The sequence below is a fragment of the Anomaloglossus baeobatrachus genome, chromosome 1 (genome assembly GCF_048569485.1).
Source record: "Anomaloglossus baeobatrachus isolate aAnoBae1 chromosome 1, aAnoBae1.hap1, whole genome shotgun sequence".
Lineage (NCBI taxonomy): Eukaryota > Metazoa > Chordata > Amphibia > Anura > Aromobatidae > Anomaloglossus > Anomaloglossus baeobatrachus.
In genome coordinates, this window is record NC_134353.1 from 348,671,649 (window position 1) to 348,695,423 (window position 23,775).

Here is a 23,775-nt window from a genome sequence, read left to right on the forward strand (position 1 = left end):
CCACTCCATCTGCTCTCTTTCCCCCACTCCATCTGCTCTCTTTCCCCCACTCCATCTGCTCTCTTTCCCCCACTCCATCTGCTCTCTTTCCCCCACTCCATCTGCTCTCTTTCCCCCACTCCATCTGCTCTCTTTCCCCCCCCCCACTCCATCTGCTCTCTCCCCCCCCACTCCATCTGCTCTTTTTCTTTTCTCCTCTTTCTGCGCTCCCCCTCTCATTTCTCTCCTCTTCTGCTGTCTCTCCATCTCCAATTTATCTTTCCAATCCCTCTTGCTCATCAAATAAATGTATTTCTATATTGATGACAAAACTGATCGCACAAATGTTTTGTTTTATTTAAAGAACTGTTTCAGTGACCGAAAAAAGACTCGTAATTTAGAAGCTTATGTGGAATGGTTCAACCGGCTTAGTTACCTTGTGGCAACAGAGATCTGCATGGTAAGCGCCACGTTGTGTTGTACGTTGACGGTCTTCCTTTTAGGTTGCGTGTACAGAACTAATTGTACTTACTTTCTCTGTAGCCTGTTAAGAAGAAACACCGAGCCAGAATGATTGAGTTCTTCATTGATGTAGCGCGGGAGTGTTTCAACATTGGAAATTTTAACTCTTTAATGGCAATTATTTGTAAGTATATCAATTGGAGAATACAAATGTGTGAAACGGTCCAACATTGACATATTTGTATTGTGAGTGATGGAAACCACAGTATTACTGTAGAAATATAAAAATAGACAATAATATTTATGTAACAAGTGTCTTCCGTTTTGATCTATTGAGAGCCTTTTTTATTTTATTTTTTTATTTTTTAATACTCCTGTTGACCCTCCAGTTATGAAGAGACTGAATGCTATAATAGAGATGGACAATCTGCCAGACTGCAGTCACTATTTGTCGCTCTCTGTGCCTGCAGACTTAAGAATCCTGACATTGCATGCACTGTGTGCTGTGAGGATTTTCCGTGTCAAAGCCAGGAATGGTGGTCTTGTGTTTGCGAGTATGATATGCATATCTCGGCCAGATCCCGACTAGATAAGTGCAACTTGACTCACTGCAAGAGAATCAAGCGAGGCTGCGACAATATAGTCTGATTCTTATGTCTGCAGTCACAACAACCCCTTTAAAAGCCTGTGCACATAACTTCTTTTTCAATCCGATCCACTCTGTAACATGTCTAAAAAAAAGCACAAAATAAAATATTTTAAAATAGTAAACCCATTGTAATGTAAAAAACGACTTGCTGTGCATATGTTCAGTAGTGCTGAGCAAGTTATTTTTCAGGTGCTCTGTACTTGTTGGAAGCTCGAATAGGCGCGACTAGAGTGCCTAGTATAATGGAAGTCAATGGGGAACAGTTTGAGCATTTTTCCGGAAAATCTTCCCATTACTCTACTCAAGTTGTGCCCTTCCGAGCATCCAACTTCTTGTTGCGCGTAACGAGCTACCGAGCATGGTAGTGCTCACTCATCGCTAATGTTCAGCCTCTTTTAATGGCTGCATATGAATACTGAACATGATGTTAGATATTCCGGTTCCACTAGCCTACAATGCAAAGTTGGCGTAAACAATAGTTTGCTATTTGTAGACACATTTTGGAGTCCAGTTACTTTTTAGAGAAGAGTAAAATGTAACTAATACATGCAAACGTTAGCATATTACTCTATTTAGTAAAAATGCAATACACAGCCTATATAGTATATACATACACTTTATATGATATACAGTGTTTTCTCCTTTGTACAGCTGGCATGAACATGAGTCCCGTTTCTCGCCTTAAGAAAACCTGGGCAAAAGTGAAGACTGCCAAGTTTGATATTCTGGAGGTATGGCATGCTTATGTGACGGCTTTTATGGTAGTAAGATTTTATAGAACACCCGAATGCTGTTTGTGTTGTTGAGTTTATTCTTGTTTGGCTCATTGGGCCTCTTAAATGCAGTCGGCTGGATACAGCCCTGTATAGTAAGATTAAAGGGGTTGTCCGGTGAAAACAAGTTATCTCTCCACAGTATATCTGTTGGGATGGAGCGGCATTGCTCCTGCTCGACCTCTGCTCGTTCCCTTTGAGGCTGTCCAACAGCCCTATAGATAATAATCGGAGTGACGGTATCTGATCATTTGGATACAAGTGCTGCATAGTGCATAAAATTCCCTTTCTTTATCGTTCCTTCCATGGGAGACCCAGACCATGGGTGTATAGCTAGCGCCTCCGGAGGACACACAAAGCACTACACTCAAATGTGTAGCTGCTCCCTCCGGGCTATATACACCCCCTGGATGACAATCTACCCAGTTCAACGCTTTGTGTTCCAGGAGGATCACACACATTTTCATTTCCTGATATTTTTTATTTTAATTTTTAAAGATTTGGAAGAAAAGCGGGTCCAGTCTGGACTCCCGGCATGTCCCTTCACGCTCCACTCTGCGGGGTGCTGTTAAGGTTGATTTTACTAAGGCTGGAGCCTTCACATGCCGAGCTCCTTCGCATCCTCTGTCGAGGCTCTGTTTGAAGTGGGAGCCATCACGGTCCTCTCTGCTTGCAGAAGACCGGTCTCCATCCGCAGCCCTGTCTGGTCCCTGCTGGAAGGAGCGTTAACCCCCACTCAGGGACATGGACCTGCGTCTCAAAGCTAAGTATTGAGACGTTTTTTTCAGGGGTCCCGGGCACTTTTATTAGGGGGACAGTATGTGCTTTAGCGTTACTGTTAATTTCGGCCGGTTCTGGGAATTTTCCATGAGAACCGCGCCGACGTTGCCTGCTCGTCGGCCGCACTTTAAAATCTAGGCCCCGGCTTCAGTTTGGGCCTAGTTTCGTTTTTGGCTTCCTCTGCATGCTTTGCATACAGCGCCGCCCACCGCCCGACCAGCAGAGGGGAGGGCACTCCTCTCTAGGGAGATGTCCCCTCCCCTGTCTACCTCCCTGTGTCTCTCTGCCCTCTGTGTTTCCCGCTCCTGGGCTTATACACGCCCCCCTCCTTCTCCCAGCGCCATTTTCTCAGCGTTTCTCACACTGGGAAGCGCTGGAAGCTGCAGCTGCATACTATCTGGAAGGCTGACACTTCACAGGGGAGCGGTGAAATCCGGAGGACACACAGAGAGCAGGGCTGGTAAGCCACAACCCCTGGTTGTGGACTTTTTATTACACTCTCAGGCTTTCTACAGGAGTGTATCTGGCTGCAGAACTTCCTCCACAGCAGCATGTCTGTCACTAGGAGCAAGGCTGCAAACATGTATGCTATATGCACTGCTTGTAAGCTAATTCTGCCAGAGCCAAGCACATACCCACATTGTGATACCTGTGCTAATATGGTTGTGTCTCAGCCTGGAGCCTCCGCAGGGGTCCCTCCGGCTGCTCCGGCCCCGGTGGCTGAACCCCCGGCTTGGGTAGCATCTTTTTCACAAGCTCTTTCCAAGTCGTTTGCCGACTCCATGGGGCAGCTGTCCCGGACGCTGCTGTCTATGCATCAGCCTCCCTCTCAGGGTGTCTCTGCGGCTCCGAGCTCTGCAGAGCCCTCAGAGCAGGTCCTAGGACCCCGTCCCCCTAAACGGAGACGCACGGACCCTTCTCCTTCCTCGTCCCACGGCTCTGATTCACAAGCCGAGGGGCAGGGCGAGGAGGATTCACTTGCTGTGGGCTCAGACGCTGCCTCTATGTACCCCATTGACTTGTCTGAGGGTGATGCGGATGTTAGTGACTTGATTACGTCCATTAACTCCGTACTGAACCTCAACCCACAAGAGTCAGAGGAACAACCCTCTCTGGTAGAGGTACACCAGTTCACCTCTCCTAAGAAACCTAGGAGTATGTTTTTTAACCACTCCAGCTTTCAGACCACTGTTAACAAGCCCAGGGCCTGTCCTGACAAACGCTTTCTGAAGCGTAGTTCAGATGACCGTTTTCCTTTTCCGCCAGAGGTGGTTAAGGAATGGGCCCAGTCCCCAAAGATGGACCCTCCGGTGTCCAGAATCTCAGCCCGCACAGTCGTTGCTGTGGCTGACGGCACTTCTCTTAAGGACCCCACTGACCGCCAGGTTGACCTTCTGGCCAAGTCTGTATTTGAGGCGACAGGAGCCTCCTTCTCCCCGTCTTTTGCGGCAGTATGGGCTCTTAAGGCTATCTCTGCCTCGCTGGCGGAGATTCATTCCCTCTCCAGGGACTCTATTCCTGAGATGGATGCCTTAACTTCTCAAGCTTCGGCTTTTGCATCCTACGCCATGTCTGCCATCCTGGAGGCTTCTCACCGCACGGCAGTGGCCTCCGCTAACTCCCTCGCGATCCGCAGGATCTTGTGGGTCCCGGCTGTTTGGGGAACAGCTTGATGACATAATTAAGGAGGCTACTGGCGGGAAGAGTACTTCCTTGCCACAAACTAAAGCCAAGAAACCTGCCCAGGTCAGGAACCAATCGAGGTTTCGTTCCTTTCGTTCCTCTAACTGGTCATCCTCTAAGCCCTCGGCCTCGTCCACTACCGCCAAGGATCGTAAATCCAACTGGCGCGCAAAGCCGCGTCCTCAAAAGACCGGAGGAGCCGCTGCCACCAAGGCAGCCTCCTCGTGACTATCTGGCCGCGCCAGCAAAGTCCTTGGTCGGTGGCAGGCTCTCCCACTTTGGCGACGTGTGGTTGCAACACGTCTCCGATCAGTGGGTGCGGGATATCATCATCCACGGCTACAGGATACCTTTTTCTTCCAGCCCGCCAAAAAGTTTTTTCTGTCCACCCCCCCCCTGCTCCAAAGCCGCCGCCTTCTCTCAGGCCGTGGCATCCCTGCAGGCCAACGGTGTAATTGTTCCGGTGCCCGCCCGGGAACGGTTCAGCGGTTTCTACTCAAACCTCTTTCTAGTTCCCAAAAAGGACGGTTCCTCCCGACCCATCCTGGATCTCAACATCAGAGATGCCTATCTGCATGTGCCTATTGCGGTCTCACACCAGCGCTGGCTACGCTTGCAATCGGAGAGGAACACTTCCAGTTCGTGGCTCTTCCCTTTGGTTTAGCCACGGCCCCTCGAGTGTTCACCAAGGTCATGGCAGCAGTGGTTGCGGTCCTGCACCTCCAGGGATTGGCAGTGATTCCTTACCTGGACGACCTTCTAGTCAAGGCCTCATCCAGTGTAGACTGCCAGCGGAGTGTCTCTCTCACTGTCACCACGCTAACTCAGTTTGGGTGGCTTGTCAACCTCCCCAAGTCGACTCTGACCCCGACCCGGGTACTTTTGTACCTAGGGATGCAATTCGAGACTCTGCCGGCACTTGTCAAGTTGCCCTTAGTCAAACAGCAGTCCCTTCGTCTGGCGGTGCGCTCTCTGCTGAGGCACCGCCGTCATTCCATCAGACACCTCATGCAGGTGCTGGGTCAGATGGTGGCGTCCATGGAAGCGGTTCCCTTTGCCCAGTTCCATCTGCGTCCCTTGCAGCTGGACATTCTCCGCTGTTGGGACAAGCGGATCTCTTCCTTGGACAGGCTGGTGGCTCTGTCATCACAGGCCAGGAACTCCCTTCAGTGGTGGCTTCAGCCCCTCTCCCTGTCACAGGGACGTTCCTTCCTGACTCCGTCCTGGGTGATCCTCACCACGGATGCCAGTCTCTCCGGCTGGGGAGCGGTATTTCTCCATCACCGAGCACAGGGCACTTGGACTCCGTCCGAATCAGCCCTCCCGATCAATGTGCTGGAAATCAGAGCTGTGTTTCTAGCTCTCCTGGACTTTCACCACCTATTGGCGGGCAAGCACATTCGGGTTCAGTCGGACAACGCGACAGCGGTTGCCTACATCAATCACCAGGGCGGAACTCACAGCCGTCTGGCGATGTTGGAGGTTCAACGAATCCTCCAGTGGACGGAGGACTTCAAGTCCACCATATCCGCAGTTCACATCCCAGGCGTGGAAAACTGGGAGGCCGATTATCTCAGCCGTCAAACCGTGGACGGCGGCGAGTGGGCCCTGCATCCGTCAGTGTTCAGATCGATCTGCCGCAAGTGGGGCACTCCGGAAGTAGATCTAATGGCTTCCCGGCACAACAACAAGGTTCCGGTTTACGTGGCTCGCTCCCACGATCCTCAGGCCTTCGCAGCAGACGCACTGGTTCAGGATTGGTCTCAGTTCAGTCTGGCCTATGTGTTTCCCCCTCTAGCGCTCTTGCCCAGGGTTCTGCGCAAGATCCGAATGGAGGGCCGTCGGGTCATACTCATCGCCCCAGACTGGCCCAGGCGAGCTTGGTACCCAGACCTGCTCCGCCTGTCCGTAGAGGTGCCGTGGCATCTCCCGGACCGCCCAGACCTTCTCTCTCAAGGTCCGTTCTTCCGCCAGAATTCTGCGGCTCTCAGATTGACGGCGTGGCTCTTGAGTCCTGGATCCTGACTGCTTCAGGCATTCCCTCTGAGGTCATCTCCACCATGACTCAGGCTCGGAAGTCTTCCTCGGCCAAGATTTACCACAGGACTTGGAGAATTTTCCTGTCCTGGTGTCGCTCTTCCGGCCATGCTCCTTGGCCGTTCGCCTTGCCGACCATCCTGTCTTTTCTACAGTCAGGTCTGCAGTTGGGTCTGTCCCTCAATTCCCTTAAGGGACAGGTGTCGGCTTTGTCGGTATTGTTCCAGCGGCGTATCGCCCGACTGGCTCAGGTGCGCACCTTCATGCAGGGCGCATCTCACATCATCCCTCCTTACCGACGGCCCTTGGATCCCTGGGCCCTTAATCTGGTCCTCACGGCCTTGCAGAAACCCCCTTTTGAGCCTCTCAGGGAAGTTCCTTTGTCTAGACTTTCACAGAAAGTTGTCTTTCTAGTAGCCATAACTTCTCTCAGGAGAGTTTCTGATTTGGCTGCGCTTTCTTCGGAATCCCCCTTTTTGGTGTTTCACCAAGACAAGGTGGTTCTGCGTCTGACTCCGGACTTTCTCCCTAAGGTGGTGTCTTCCTTCCACCTTAACCAGGACATTTCATTGCCCTCTCTTTGTCCGGCCCCTGTGCATCGCTTTGAGAAGGCGTTGCACACCTTGGATTTGGTGCGGGCGCTCCGAATCTATGTGTCTCGCACCGCCGTTTTTCGGCGGTGCACCTCACTTTTTGTGCTAACCACGGGTCAGCGCAAGGGCCTCTCGGCGTCTAAACCGACCCTGGCTCGTTGGGTTAGGTCGGCTATCGCCGATGCCTACCAGTGTTCTCAGGTGCCTCCCCCGCCGGGGATTAAGGCGCACTCGACCAGAGCTGTCGGTGCCTCCTGGGCTTTCAGACACCAGGCTACGGCTCAACAGGTGTGTCAGGCTGCCACTTGGTCCAGTCTGCACACTTTTTCTAAGCACTACCAAGTGCATGCTCATGCTTCGGCAGATGCGAGCTTGGGCAGACGCATCCTTCAGGCGGCTGTCGCCCATTTGTGAAGTTAGGTTTTGCCTACTTCTCAGTTTAGTTTATTTCCCACCCATGGACTGCTTTGGAACGTCCCATGGTCTGGGTCTCCCATGGAAGGAACGATAAAGAAAAAGAGAATTTTGTTTACTTACCGTAAATTCTTTTTCTTGTAGTTCCGACATGGGAGACCCAGCACCCTCCCTGTTGCCTGTTGGCAGTTTTTGTTCCGTGTGTTTCACGGCTGTTGTTAGTAGACAGAGCTCTGGTTTTGCCGAGTTTTACTCTATCTCTACTTATGGGTGGATGTCCTCCTTCAGCTTTTGCACTGAACTGGGTAGATTGTCATCCAGGGGGTGTATATAGCCCGGAGGGAGGAGCTACACATTTGAGTGTAGTGCTTTGTGTGTCCTCCGGAGGCGCTAGCTATACACCCATGGTCTGGGTCTCCCATGTCGGAACTACAAGAAAAAGAATTTACGGTAAGTAACAAAATTCTCTTTATTCTGTAGATCAAGGTTTGCTACAGAGGTTGTACCTTCACTGACCAGTAAGTTACGGATAGGTGATGACTTGTGCATTGGAGAGCGGCACTATGTTACTTGAGCTGATCTGTTGTTCTCGGAAGTGACTACTACACATTTTATGGAGCAAAGAAAAACGAAGGGAAAAATTGTGAAAACATACCCTGCTGTAACTAAATAAAAGCATAGTGCATATAAACATAGGGTACTTAGTAAATACTGTTTTTGATCAAAAAAAGCATAAAGCCATCCCACCAATGTCAAGGTGTACCCAGTTGGGATAGTACCTACACTCTCTAATATGTGGCTAAGGGCTGAGAGTGACCGGGTCCCAACAGGACACACAGTCAGGGGATGCACAAAATTAAATGCCCAGCTCACTGAGAAGGGGGCCACTCCCTATTTGCACTGAATACAAAAAAACTACATAAAAACAAAAAAGTGAGCCGGCGTATGAGATGGTATACATGGAGCTTGTGAGCTCATGTTCACACTGGCCATAAGACAAAGAAAAAACAAGGGGAAATTATGAACATATATCCTGCTGTAACTAAATAAAAGCATAGTGCATATAAACATAGGGTACTTAGAAAACACTATTTTTGATCAAAAAAAGCATTGTATGGAGCTATGGTGTAAAGCTCCATTGTATGTTTACATCTGTCTGTCACCAGATCCATGTGGGTCCCAAATGTCGGACCCCCACAAGCTAATATTGATGACCCATTCTTAGGATAGATCATCAATATTACATGAGCGGACAGCCTCTGCCTGCATGATTTTTTCAGTATTGGAAGTCCCCAACATAAAATTAGATTTCTGAAATTGAATAGCTCAATATTAATTTACAGTCACAGAAGCTGCCATAGGCATGGTGACCACCATTTAATCCACATTGTTTTGTCATTTTACAGCATCAGATGGATCCTTCAAGCAATTTTTACAACTACAGGACAGCCCTGCGAGGGGCAGCTCAAAGGTCCCTAACTGCCCACAGTAACCGAGAAAAGGTATGTTGTCCAAAGTGCCGAGACGACCATCAATGGGGGGAACAGATGGCACTGCGGTCTGTGATGTGACTGTAATGTACATGCCGTAGATGAGTGTGCTCACACCATGCCATTTACTTCTGTATTGCAATAAGAGGGAAGTAACATTCCACATCTGATAACTGATTAATGATTACACCTGCGGTGAGGGACGTATTGACGTCATTGCCCAACCAGCTATATCCTCTGCAAACTTAAACACTTGAATTGACTACCATTATGTGCGCTGTCATTAGCCAAGCGTCTGCACACTTAAATAATCTCCATTTTGAAACCTCCATTTTTCCAATGCGGGGATGAAGCATTGCAGGTATGCTACAGTGATTTTACAGCTCTAACTTGGGCCCCACCATTGTGGAAATATCAAACGTCAGGTGGACGAGTGTCTGTAAACTCTCCAGCATATCCTGTGTGTGTCCTAACTCAATAAATGTGCACAAGAGTGCTGAGATTGGTGACAGTAAAGAGTCTTATCGAGTCTCTTGGTAAAATGATTGGGATTTTCATTCTCATTTGTTTGCCCGGTCTTAGTCATTTCTGTATATACATACATAACACGTGTGTTTAGATATGTCATCCCCAGTGTTTGCGCTAAAGTGAAGGTTATTTGCACCACTTTAATTACTGGTAATGACACTGTCATTTATATACTTAAAGGGGTTGTCCACTACTAGGACAACCCCTTCCGATTCCATATGTTTCCCCAAGGTAAAATCAAAAAGCCTATACTTGCCAGTGGTGCCTGGGCTCACTTTACCGGGGGCTCATCTAACATTGTGATGTCACGTGAGCCCCTCCTCCAATCAGCGCAAGCTTCCCTAACCCCGCCTTCGGACACAGGAAGTGAGCTGCAGCCGAAGCTCTCACTTCCTGTTGATTTTATTCATTTGTTCTAAGGCAGGGAGTCCAAAGCCAGCGCTGATTAAGTAAGGAGCTCGTGTAATGTCACGCGAGCCCTGGGACTGTGTTTTTAAAAGGGATTGTCTACTACTAGGACAACCCCTTCTGATTCTGGCAGACAATCTGTCACCAGCTTTTTGTCACCTAATCGGAGAGCAGCATAACAGAATGGCAGAGATCCGTATACAAGCGATGTCACTTACTGGGCTGCTTAGTGTAGTGTTTTTTGTTTTTTTGTTTTGTTTTTTTTTTGTTTTTTTAAATAAAATCACTGTTTAATCAGCAGTAACTTATCATTACAGGACTACTTGGCCATGCTGCCAGGTAGTGCAGCATTTTCATGAGCTCTGTAGAACTGCTAGATCTGCAGCAGAGAAATCAGCAATTTTATCAAAATGACAGCAAACAGCTCAGTAAGTGACATCTCGCTGGGTCTCTGTCTCTACATTATGCTGCTATCAGATGAGGTAGTAAAAATCTGGTGACAGATTCCCTTTAAGTAAATGGACATTTTACACTACAGATGAATGGTGAATCAATGTTGTTAAAATTGGTCGTTTCACAATTATCTGGCCATGTAAACAGCTGCATAATCAATCTCGGAGGTGCATCATCCCATGTAAACAGGACTTGCACTGCCGAGATTGATGGCCCCTTATGTGCGCTGACTGATTAAAGGTGGTGTCACACACAGCGACAACGACGTCGCTGCTACGTCACCATTTTCTGTGACGTTGCAGCGACGTCCCGTCGCTGTCGCTGTGTGTGACATCCAGCAACGAGCTGGCCCCTGCTGTGAGGTCGCCGCTCGTTGCTGAATGTCCAGCTTCATTTTTTGGTCGTCGCTCTCCCACTGTGACGCACAGATCGCTGTGTGTGACAGCGAGAGAGCGACGAAATGCAGCGAGCAGAGAGCAGGAGCCGGCATCTGGCAGCTGCAGTAAGCTGTAACCAAGGTAAACATCGGGTAACCAAGGTGGTTACCCGATATTTACCTTCGTTACCAGCCTCCGCCGCTCTCACGGTGCCATTGCCGGCTCCTGCTCTCTGCACATGTAGCTGCAGTACACATCGTGTAATTAACTCGATGTGTACTGTAGCTAGGAGTGCAGGGAGCCAGCGCTCAGTGTGCGCGGCTCCCTGCTCTCTGCACATGTTGCAGCACTGTCGTTATGATCGCTGCTTCGGCTGCTGTTTGACAGCTAAGCAGCGATCATAACAGCGACTTACAAGGTCTCTGCTACGTCACAGAAAATGGTGACGTAACAGCGACGTCGTTGTCGCTGTTGTTTAGTGTGACCCCAGCTTTAGTTTAGATCATGAAGTGCGCATTGTCTGCTGTGGTCTGCCTATGTAAACAGAAATTCAAACTACTGCTGATTGGTAAACTTTTACCAATCCGTGGCTATAGCCTGCTACTGGTCGGCCATGTAAATGGACCTTTAAGGGCACTTTACACGCTTCGCTATCGATATCGCTAGCGAGCGTACCCGCCCCTGTAGGTTGTGCGTAAAGGGCAAATCGCTGCCCGTGGTGCACAACATCGCTTACACCCGTCACATGGACTTACCTTCCCTGCGACGTCGCTGGGGCCGGCGATCCGCCTCCTTTCTAAGGAGACGGTTCGTGCGGTGTCACAGCGACGTCACACGGCAGCCGTCCAATAGAAGCAGAGGGGCGGAGATGAGCGGGGCGGAATATCCCGCCCACCTTCTTCCTTCCTCATTGCCAATGGATGCAGGTAAGGAGATGTTCGTGTTCCTGCGGTGTCACACATAGTGATGCCGCAGGAACGATGAACAACCAGCGGCATGCACCACCAACGATAAGAAAAGGAGCGACGTGTCAATGATCAACAATTTTTGACGTTTTTGCGATCGTTGATCGTCGCTCCTAGCTGTCACACGCTGCGATGTCGCTAACGAAGCCGGATGTGCGTCACAAACACCGTGACCCCGATGATATACCGTTAGCGATGTCTCACCCTTTAGAGTTGCCATTCCTTTTAGGCTTTTCTATTGTGTTGGTGATGGATCTCCCCATGCAGTCTTCACTAGACCTGCACAGATTGGAGTTGCCATGAAGGTCTTCAGTAAAGTTGTAACTGTTCCTAATCCAAGTTCCGCCTATTGAAAAGTTATATCAAGGTGCCCCAAAGGCTGTGATCATTTAATATGCTTCAAGCGAAGTGTGAGGGAGTGCAAGTGCTTCCACGATACATGTACCACGCTTTGAGAACCTAGGTTGTAGAAGAGCTGAACGTTAGTAGTTCTCATACATGGTAACACATTGTTCATGTCCATAGTAAGTGTATTCTGCATTACATGCCACAGTTGGACCCAATTCTCAGCCTATTTTCTGCTGACACAGACAAACCCGCTAAGATTCACAGCTTATCAATTAACAAGCGCGTCAGGCTGGCAACTCTGCTTTTTCCTTATGAATAAAGTATCCAGCCACCTTTTTACTAAATGGGTTTTATAATTACAAAACTGCTGTGTCCGTTCATTTCTCTCCTGGAGTTTGGAGAGCAGCCAAGTACCTTGCTATCCCGCATCCATTTTGGAAGGGGCTGCTCATTGGTGTCACATTTGATGTCTTGCTGACCTTGTTCATAGACTGTTTAGCGTGCACATGGATGGTGTTATCACAGGATCTGTAACACAACATCCTAATGTAATAGCTTGTACATTTCTATCTAATGCCTATGGGATTTCTTGTTCGATGTGTAAAGAATTCAACAGGTTTTAATACCAGGCAGTCATACTAGGAAAAAAAAAAATGGGAGCTTTGGGGCCGATATTTTGATGGGTGTCACGATTGTCTCTGTTACTAGTGACTTGTGATAGGATCTGGGTCAGAGTTTCCCTTTGCCATCTGAGACTCCTCACATTAAGTGTAATTCCCTTTCCTTCAGTGCTGAAAGGGTTAATGTCAGCTTTGCAGCAGCTTTTGATTTCAGGCCTCAGGTGTTTCCGGTTGGTGACAGCTTCCCTCCCCTTTTATATGGTTACATCTCCCAGTAGAGGGCGCCGGTTATTCTCATTCATTTTGAAGTTTGGCCTGAAGGTGGAAGGAGCTGCTGAGCCATTGTAATAGTGAATGCTGCAGTCCTCGTGTCTGACTGCAACTGTGAAGCTGCGCATATCCTTTTGTTGTTTCCCCTTCATGTTGTATTAATGCAGTGGTGGGACCTTCCAGGTCTCTAGCCAGGGTTTACTGTAGGGCCTCTCAGGGCTTCAGGTATTCATGCTCAGTGACAGGTGAGGAACTTTGTATAGGGACTGGCTAGGAGTGCAGAGTGCAGGAGGTGTCTCATCCTTTCCCTCACTGGCACCAGGGTCCACCATTGTTAAAGTGTAATCGGTATACTCAGCGTCGGACTGGCTACCGGAGGAACTGCAGTAATACCAGTCCTGGCCGCGGTTACCTGCACTGAACTCTGGAGCTCTCAGCTGAGCTCCAGAGTGCATCCTGGACTGAACAACGGGTTGCAGGACTGAACTGCGGGCGCCGACTCGTTCCCCGGCTATCACAGTTCAGTCCATGACAGCGGGACAGGCCAGGCTGGACTGGTGAGAACTCCGAAGTTCAATGCAGGTAACCGCGGCCAGGAATAGTATTACCGGCGGTTTCCGGTAATACCAGTCCTGCCTGCAGTAACCAGCATTCAGCTGCGGACAGACCGGGCTGCATTCCATAACTCAGCTGAGAGCTCTGGAGTTCAGTGCAGGTTACTTTGGCCAGGACTGGGCTCCTCCGGTAGCCAGTCCAACGCTGGGTGTACTCCTTGTTTTGGTTTTACCCGTTTGTTGTGTGTCTCGGCGTGGGCCGGTCCTTCCCCAAGTCAATGCGTGACAACGGGCTGATGCAGTGCCTACTGACCATGTCTGCTTTATAGATGCTATTTGTAAAGTTGTTTTGTACTGTTACTGGACAAAGCTTGAAAAGTAAAAATGGAAAACTGGACAACCCTTTTAAACAACTGTATTGTTTGCGCAGAAGGAAGAGTTGTGCCAAATGATATTTCCTCATATTAATTGAATATAATGAAGATATTTTGTATTAATATATATTTTCTATATTTTTTTCTGCAGATTGTCATCCCATTCTGCAGTTTGCTGATTAAAGACATTTACTTCCTAAATGAGGGCTGCACCAGTCGCCTCCCTAATGGACATGTCAACTTCGAGGTATGTACCTAAGATTAGGCAGTGAGTGGCGATGTGTGGCCTTCCTATATTGTATGAGCACTTCCAGCTTTTTTCCGCTGAACGTGCCCGTATGGACTTGAACGCTGAGATAATAGATGGAGTATAATGTCTGTCATCTTTTTCTTCAGAAATTCTGGGAGCTGGCAAAGCAAGTTAGTGAATTTATGGCTTGGAAGCAAGTCGAGTGCCCATTTGATAAAGATCGAAAAATCCTGCATTATGTCTTGACGGCTCCTATATTCAGTGAAGATGGTACGTGTTTTTACTGATTATTGCATCCTACAATGATAACTCCAGCCTTCAAATATGCGGTTTTGTATTTTATGCTGCTTCATTTTTAATTACCTATTATCCTTATCAAGTATTACTGTAAAAGTAGTTACCTAGGCCGATTTTATTTTTTTTGCTAATGGGCAGGTAGGTGCTAACTACCTACCTGTTTTTAACCAGAACAGAGCGGTAACAAAGCAATCTTCCGCTGATGTCACATGGACAGAGCAGCATATTCTCTTCTGCTCTGCTCTATTGATGGGGCTTGACTGCTGATGTCATGATGATTGACCACCAGCTCCCCGCTGCCTCATTGTGGGGAGCAGACGGTCAATCAGCATGAGGTTGGCAGTGACTGCCCATTGACAGTCCAGCCCGGAAGAGGAAGAGTTGCTCTGTTGATGACACGAAGTGACAGGAGTGGTCTGCGCTGAATAAAACAGGCAGGTAGTTAGTTCTTAGGCTTATAGTAACAAAAAAAAGTCTCAGATGACAACCACTTTACATCTAGCTTAATTTCCGTCTGGTACAGATACTCCAAAGTGACTTGTTGTAGTAGTAGCTAGACTTCGATACACTTCCTCGATTTCAGGATTGTTCCTATTAAACCCGGTCCAAAAAGCTGCTATAATTGTATTGACTATAGGCAAAATGTATTTTTCATGAGATATACGTAAAATGAAATGCTCCTTTTTCCCTTTTGCCTGTAGGTCTTTATCTGGCCTCATATGAGAATGAGAGTCCTGAGAATCATATTGAAAAAGACAGATGGAAAACTCTGAGGTGTGTTTCAAAGGCCTTGCCATGCATCAATCGACGGGGCATTTCTGCTCCTCTGGAAGCCCCTGTTCTAGAAAATATTTGCCAGTTTCAATGACCAAATACTGACTACAGTTGTGTTTTTAATTGTTATTTATCTTTAAATTATTCAAATTGTTTTTATATATTTTGTGATCATTAAACTTAATATTTTTATGTTTTATTTAGTGAAGTCTTTTAGTGTTTTTGTTATACTCCATATATATTCTTATTAAAAGGAATCTGTCAGCAGGTTTTTAATACCTCATCTGAAAGTAGCATGATGTAGGCAAAGAGATTCTGAATCTAATGATGTAACACTTAGTTTACTGGGTGCAGCCCTTCTGCCAGAGTTTTTAGATTTTGTCATGTAGCAGAGCTGACTAAAGGGTGCTTACACACTGCGACATCGCTAGCGATGTCGCGACGATAGCACCTGCCCCTGTCGTTCGTGCGACATGTGGTGATCGCTGCCCTAGCGAACAATATCGCCACGGCAGCGTCACACGCACAATACCTTTCAGCGACGTCGCTGTGACCGCCGAACAATCCCTACTTCAAGGGGGAGGTGCGTTTGGCGTCACAGCGGCGTCACAAAACGGCCGCCCAATGGAAGAGGAGGGGAGGAGATGAGCGGCCGGAACATGCCGCCCACCTCCTTCCTTCCTCCTTTCCAGTGGACGCAGGTAGGATGATGTTCATCGTTCTTACGGTGTCACACAGAGCGATGTGTGGTGCCGCAGGAACAGCGAACAATCTGCAGAATGAAACGCCAACGACATTATGATTTGGAGCGACGTGTCAACTATCAACGATTTTTGCCGTTTTTGCGATCGTTGATTGTCGCTCCTAGCTGTCACACGCTGCGATGTCGCTAACTACGTCGGATGTGCGTCACAAACACCGTGACCCCGACGATATATCGTTAGCGATGTCGCAGTGTGAAAGCACCCTTAAGGGTCCCGTTATACATAGCGACGTACCAGCGATCCCACCAGTGATCCGACCTGGCAGGGATCTCTGGAATGTCGCTACATGGTCACTGTCAATCAGGCAGATCTACACATTGACCAGCAATCAGCCACCAGCGACCCGTGTAACGACTGCTCCCTGCACACTCAGAACTGGCGCTTGTTGGTTTCCCGCCATCAAACACGCCGATGCGTGCTGCACAGCAGGAGACCAATGCGTAAAAAATGGTCCTGATCGTTGTGTCACGATCAGCGACCTCGCAGCAGGGGCCCGCTCGCTGCTGCTTGTCACACACAGCGATATCGCTGGCGAGGTCAATGATACGTCACAAAACCTGGGACGTTTCAGCGATCTCATTATGTGTGACGGGGGCTTTAGCTTTCCGTCTACACCAGGTTCTCTATAGAGATTGTACATTGACAGTGAGGTGTCAGTCACAGCAGGGGGCATGACTACTTGACTATAACAAGACAGGCATCCCTAATTTTATGTGATAACCCTTGCAGCATGCTGCCTTCAGACTTGCATAACAAAAAACATGCTGACAGATTCCCTTTAATAAGTATACTTTGTATATTGTATATCTATAATATTGTATATATGTATAATATTGTTTGAGTAGATAAAGATAAGACCCACCATATACAAAGTGTGTGTGTGTGTGTGTGTGTGTGTGTATATGTATATATAATTAGTATAATATAAAAATAAAGCCCAGAAAAGATGCAGTTTAGTGTAGGACCCAGCAAAGGAGGTTGCCATGAAGGGGCGCTGGGCTGGTATTACAATGGCCACCATTATAATATTCTAAATACCTCCATTTATAATCTTTTATGTAGAATTTTTATTTTGGTTTTTCACAGTGTGCGACTGGTTCCCCTTTTTGTTGTGTGTGTGTGTGTGTGTGTGTGTGTGTGTGTGTGTGTGTGTGTGTGTGTGTGTGTGTGTGTGTATTATTACATCTTTCTCTTTTTTTTTTTTTTTTTTTTTTCTTTTTTTCCCCTCTATTTACCATCTTTCCTTTCTTATTTTGTTTTCCAGGTCAGCGATTTTGGGCAGAGTCTAACATGTGAAGCTGCTGCCATGGGATGACCATTATTTCTGGACACATTTTGCAGTGTGGGATTTGAATGATGGGTGCATTGCGAGCAGCTGAGGCTTTCCAGCGGAGCAGACGTGAATCAAGAGCGCTCGAGGGCAGGCAGATTAAATGAATCACAACTGGCTTGTCTGCCGAGCCTGCTTAGGACAGAACAATCACTTGATGTTTCCCGGTCACCCCCACTGCTGACTTTTATTTCTTCAGTTGCATATAGATTCTTTACTGGGTTTTAACATCCTGCTTATCAATCCTTCCCAGCTGGTTTTCCTGCATTACACAGTAATACAGCGCTGTAGTACTCGGAAAGGCGGAACGGAATAAGACTGACAACCACTGGCTGGCCGGGGGTCTTAACCCATTAATGCTGAGCAGTTATTTTGTGGTCTAAAGCTTTAGTTTACCGCTGGATGGTAAACTCGAGAGTGGGACTCATTGGACGTTTCTTACTATTAATTTTGGAAGTAATATATGTTATGGTCCAGAGCTAAAGCCTAGAACTGTAGGCTACAGCGTAACACAGTATATGTGTATATAGACGAGAGGAGCCGTTTACAGTATTTTTCCATGTTTTGTGATTTGCTTGTATATTCTTTCTCTAGGATCATGTAACCTTTTCTTATTTATTGCAGCAAGGTCTGTACAGAAAATTTTGGTACAGAGCAAGTTGTGCACTGAGTGTATATTGGGACAAAGCTATCCCCCTCCCCCCCCCTCCAAATATCCCTTCCTGTTTATATTAATGCATTTTTTATACGTGAGCTTTTTACCACTTTTTTTCCATTTTCTTCTACGAGCGCCATCACAGCTTCAGACATCAGCATTTTCTTGAAGAGGCACTGGAATTTTGGGAACTAATTTTGCATGTTTTCTCGACTATCTAGCCTGCAACGCATCGCAACGGACTCGATGCTTAACTGCTGTGAAGAGACGTTTGTAGTTTCTTGTAGAGAAAGTCTATTTTGCTATGGACTGAAGAGTTGCATATAAGAGCATTACTCTAGTGTTCTACATAATATAAATGCAGGTTTGTATATACAGATTTTCATGGCTGTTTGCTAGTCTTCCTCTATTGATGTGATGGTCCCGTGACAAGGACAAACCTTTTTACCTCATGTATCTCTCCTTGCAATGTGCAGGAGTCCTTGGTGTATACTTTTTTTTTTTTTTTTTCAGTGTAATTCTCCACTTCATTGATGGATAGGTAACTTTGTGCATGCACTGTATAGGAATGCTAACAACGGTGAACTAGACAATGATAATAAATGTGATGAAATACGCGCTATGTTGCGAGGGGGGGGGGGGGGGTAAAAGTGATAGCGTTTTGGGATTGTAATAATGCATTCAGCTCCAAAGATCTCATGATTGGTCTTGGCTGAAGAAGGGGTTAAAGTTAAAGAAGATCCTTTAATGAAACGTCAACCTCACAAGGAAATAATATACCGTGTTTCATTGCGAAATGAAGCATATTGACCATATATACCATGAAAGGCGGCTAATGTATACGTAGGGCTTAATTTCCCCGAAAGTGGCTAAAACCATGTCCATTTAGTTTCCAGTGGCCTCGTATAGTACCACAGACCTTGTACGTAAAGTAGCATGTCATAGCATGGAGGTGTATGTCATTCAAAATTCAACTGTGCTCCATTGGTGTATACACTTAGGGGTACTTTGCACGTTGCGACATCGCTACTGCGATCTCGTCGGGGTCAAATCGAAAGTGACGCACATCCGGCGCCGGTAACGACGTCGCAACGTGTAAAGCCTAGATGCACCGATAAACGATCACAAAAGCATCGAATATCGGTGATCTGTGTAGTGTCGGGCATTTACATAATTTCGCTGCAGCGACAGGTACAATGTTGTTCGTCGTTCCTGCGGCAGCACACATTGCTGTGTGTGGAGCCACAGGAGCGAGGAACATCTCCTTACCTGTGTCCCGCCTGAGAATGAGGAAGGAAGGAGGTGGGCGGGATGTTTACGTCCCGCTCATCTCCGCCCCTCCGCTTCTATTGGCCGCGTGCCATGTGATGTTGCTGTGACGCCGCACAACCCGCCCCCTTAGGAAGGAGGCGGGTCGCCGGCCAGAGCGACGTCGCAGGGCAGGTAAGTGCGTGTGAAGCTGCTGTAGTGATCGCTACGGCAGCTATCACAAGATATCGCATCTGCGACGGGGGCGGGGACTATCGCGCTTGGCATCGCTACAATCGGCTAGCGATGTCGCAGCGTGCAAAGTATCTCTTAGTGTCCCAATAGGTTCGTATACCATCCCATTACTAGAGAATCCCTTAATGATATTTCCTAGACATTTGTTAGAATTTGCATAATCAATTTTAAAGACCTCTCCCGCTGTTGGAACATTTAATATTCTGACAAGCAGCTGCTGAGGCATCGGGGCACCTCCTTACTACTTTGCATGAATACATTTAGCGGCTCCCTAGTGAAGGGTCGCGTCTGTGCATCAAATCGAAGCACAGCGGGCGTTCGTTTTCTTGCATCAGTATTTCTATCTTGGGGGCACAGTATCTCCGTGTAGGGAGTCTTCCGGGAAATATGGCATATCTGTCATAATCAGTGTCCATTCTTACTCAATATGCTCATTATGACTGAGCGTTCTTTATGTGCAGGGGGATGATGAATTCTCCAAAATGGAGAGGAAATCATGACTTATCAGAAGAGGATGGAGATCAATGTGAAATAAATACAGTATAGCAATGCACAAAAAATAAAAATATTGCAATGTAACATTATAGTTAAAAAAAAAAAAAAAAAAGTGGCAAAAAATCAATTAAATAATCCATGATATCCCTAAACTAATTACAAGGCTCACCAAAGCACCATGATACAGCATATTACAAAGAAAAAAAGAAAATTTGTGAAATATATGAAAGTCCAAGATAATAAGTAAAGCAAATAAAGTACACTGATTAATGAGAAATATAAAATATTGTGAGGAGGTCGTATTCATGATGATACGCCTGATGTTACCTCAAACCTGTTATTCTCCTTTGGTATGCCTCCTTGTTTTTGTTTTTTTATAGTATTCACTTTGGTAATATGTATCATTATTGTTATTATTTATTAATATACTTTATTTCATTTACTTATTATCTTGGACATGCCTATACTGCACAGATATTCTTTGCAACATGTTGTATTTTCTATCCAAGCAGGTTTGCCGTCTTGTATGATGAGAGGGGGTATTTTTTAGAAAACATTTATCATGGTGTTTTGATATTTCTTGTATTTAGCTATGTGCTGTTCTGCACTTTTTAATGGATAATTTTTGCCCTAATTTGTCTACTCAGACATATTAATTTTTGTTCATTGTACAAGACCAGCTGTGCACACAGGGCTTCTTAGATGCTAGCGCAGCCATTACGTTTTCCCAGGCAAAAAGGCTTCAGGAGAATGCGTGTGGACATTCTCATTCGGCTTCACCACTGGTATCTTTTGTTCTATATGGTAAAGTATAGACAGCTGGGAAACTGCCTGAAGAATGAGAATGTGGTTCATTTTATAGGGAGCTTCTGTGCGTCGTGCACATACCCATATATAACCATTTTTGTAAAGGGAATCTGTCAGTGGGTTCTTGCTACCTCATCTGAGAGCAGCATGATGTAGGCATAGAGATCCTGAATCCAACGATGTATTACTTAGATTACGTTCTTCAGTTACTTAGATTACTGGCTGGAGCCGTTCTGACACAATCAGAATGTTTAGATTTAGCCATGTAGCAGGGCTGAGAGAGCTGTCCCCACCCAGGCTTTCTATAGAGATTGTACATTGACAATGAGGTGTCAATCAGAAGAGGGGGTGTGTTGGACTGTCCTGCCCGAGGCATTGTAGTCTTAGTCCGAGCAATAAGTCTTGCTGTGTCCTTCTGCTTAAACAAATATTCCAAGAAAACAATGGATCAGACCTTAATAAGAGACACATCCCTGAATTCTATGTCTTAACCCTTACAGCATGCGGTCTTCCGATTACATAGCAAAAACCTGCTGACAGATTCCCTTTGCTTTTTTTGTATTAGTATACTTGTTCTGTTTGTCATACGGACTTTGTAGCTCCTATTTTTTCCATACTGCATGGGTAATGCCCGCTGCTTTGTTTTTCTAAAATATATACAATATTTTATGGCTTATCAGCATCCTTTATAAAATTATAACTTGGGCGTAATTATCAAACAAATCGGTATAATGAACACCTACCACATGCAAACAAAAGTTAAATCTTAGATGCCTGAGGTCTTAAGTTTCGTAGGGGTAACCACATAATTAATATGGTCAGTAGGTTTTTTTTTTCTTTTGTAAAGCATCATACTGATGCCAGGTAGAATAAAATAAACTTCCCTAGATAATGCTGCACTTTTAGGGACTATATAGAATTCAGGCAGATAGTAATGCCATGTGAAATGTGGAGAGGCATAGGTGGTAAGCCATCGTTCAGCTCCTTACCTTCACCACCTTCTCCAAATCAGAAGGCAGTGTAGTGGGTACAATTTGTGCCCTCCGGTTCTGCATAATTAGGGTATCTGTAGGAACGCCTACTCATTATTTGGGGCATATGTAGAAACGCCACCTCATTATCCATTCACGTTTCCTTTAACTCTTTAATCAATGTGAGGTTGTGACCATATTGTGAAAGAGTAAAGGCTACACAAATATCCAGGATACAGGTAACATTGTATCGTCCTACTACCAGTATGATGTATGATGGTAGTTGGTGTGACCACACCTGGTAAAGCAGATGAAACATTCCTCCATGTTATGTTACACATGACAAATGGAAATATGATAAAGATGTAATACCCGACAGTAGGTACTATAGCAATGGATCATTCCATAAATCTGGAAAGCGGGCCTCTAACAAAGGCCACAATGTGTGTATGTGTATTGATTGTAGTGGGTTTTGACTTGCTTATAAATTGTATTTAGAAGTTATGTAGTTGAAGCAAAGTGTAAATAAACGTGAACCACATTGTGTATAATGACTGTTTCCTTATTTTTTTGGGATGGGGTAGGGGTAATTTGCTATTCATGTGTATATGTGAGAGATGATGTTGTATTGATGTGCTCTTGATCTTGTGTCTGCGTGTGATTAAATTGGGAAAAAAAATTGCCATCATCTACGTCACTAGGGCTGGATGTTGAGATTATATCGTGCATAATGTAGTATGAACGGTGTTTATAGAAGAAGTCAAAATCTAATCTGCTTCATAGGAAAAGCTTTGTATGCAAGTGTACCATCATTACTAAATATCATGATGCCACAATATAGAAAAAATTCCTTTAACACCTCATTAGAATGATATATTGAATAGCAAAAGGTGTAGACCAAGAAAAAAAAGCCCTAAATATAACTTTTAATATTTTCAATAATTAAAATGACCAAGGTCCATTTTTAAAAAAAAAACAAAACACAATAAATTAACATAAAGCATCACGTCTGTACCACAAAGCTCAAACGGGTCCAGATGTGTGCTGTGGCACATTAAAAAGAAATGACCACAATACTTTGCACTAGACCCAGTGTAAACCGTCCCCTTAATGGGCTACAGTTCACTGATAAGTAAGATAATATTGCATACAGAAAGGTTTCATAGACCAATGGGAACCGACCGTCATATAAGTGAACTATCAAAAACAGAGGGGTTCAGTACAAGATATTAATACCCTGAGGAGAGCAGTATTCCTAAACATGATGCTTATCAATCACCACTAGGGATGGGTGAACCTGAACTGTAAAGTTCGGAGTCCGTACCGAACACATGGTGTTCGTGCACACGACCCCGAACACGAGCTTTCTAGGACGTTCATGTTACAGTTCGGGTCCAGGGGCTGGGAAATTTCATTCAACTTCATAATTGTGTCTTCACCATAACATTAACATTTTTATCTTTGTGTTTGAAGCCTGAAATGTGGGAAAAGGTTGAAAAATTAAAGTGAGCTGAATACTTTTGCAAGGCACTTAGCAGGAAAAATAGTGGCAAAAACGTGCATTTTGATGCATTTTTCAATGTGTTTTTTCCATGCGCTTTTTTCATTGCTTTAAATGGTGAAAAATGCAGAAAACAATGCATAAAGAATTGACATTCTAGAGATTATTTTATGATCATGTGGGGTATACGGCAATTGATGGGTACAGGCATGATAAACAGAAGACTGGTCAGGAGGAGCTGGAGTGATAGGGATGAATGGGATGAATGCGGGTCAGTATGATGAACCTGCATGTCTTTCAGAACACATGAACAGTCCTGTCAGAAGCGTGCGGCTGGGCCAGTGATGAGCTGTCAGACTCGTACAAGTCTGGCATAACATCAGCCAGCATGGCCTGCCGCGCTCTGAGCATGAGTGTGCACGTACACAGAAACACATGCATGCTCCTGTCAGAAGTGTGTGCAGCTGTGTCAGTGATGCAGCTTTTTTTTTTAAATTATTTAAATAAAAAAAAAAAAACGATGTGCAGTCCCTCCTAACTTTCATCCCCAGCCATAATAATGCTGGCTGGGGGCTAGTATTCTCAGCCTGCAGCTGCCCGGTATTGCCGCATTTATTAGATGTGACAATCCCAGTGCTTTACTGGCTGTTCCCGAATTGCCCTGGTGCAGT

At 46.0% G+C, this 23,775-nt stretch overlaps 1 protein-coding gene across 2 annotated transcripts in view; it reads left to right on the forward strand.

Moving 5' to 3' along the window:
• The window catches only part of RASGEF1B (RasGEF domain family member 1B), a 625,650-nt gene extending 603,496 nt beyond the window's left edge, over positions 1-22,154 (forward strand). For both annotated transcript variants that reach the window (XM_075352419.1, XM_075352420.1), the window contains 8 exons: positions 344-439; positions 523-625; positions 1,742-1,821; positions 8,777-8,872; positions 13,909-14,004; positions 14,154-14,277; positions 15,006-15,078; positions 17,107-22,154. In XM_075352419.1, coding sequence (XP_075208534.1) covers positions 344-439; positions 523-625; positions 1,742-1,821; positions 8,777-8,872; positions 13,909-14,004; positions 14,154-14,277; positions 15,006-15,078; positions 17,107-17,131 — 693 coding nt within the window. In that variant the 3' untranslated portion in view covers positions 17,132-22,154. The remainder of the gene's footprint in view (positions 1-343; positions 440-522; positions 626-1,741; positions 1,822-8,776; positions 8,873-13,908; positions 14,005-14,153; positions 14,278-15,005; positions 15,079-17,106) is intronic.
• The last annotated feature ends 1,621 nt before the right edge of the window (positions 22,155-23,775 follow it).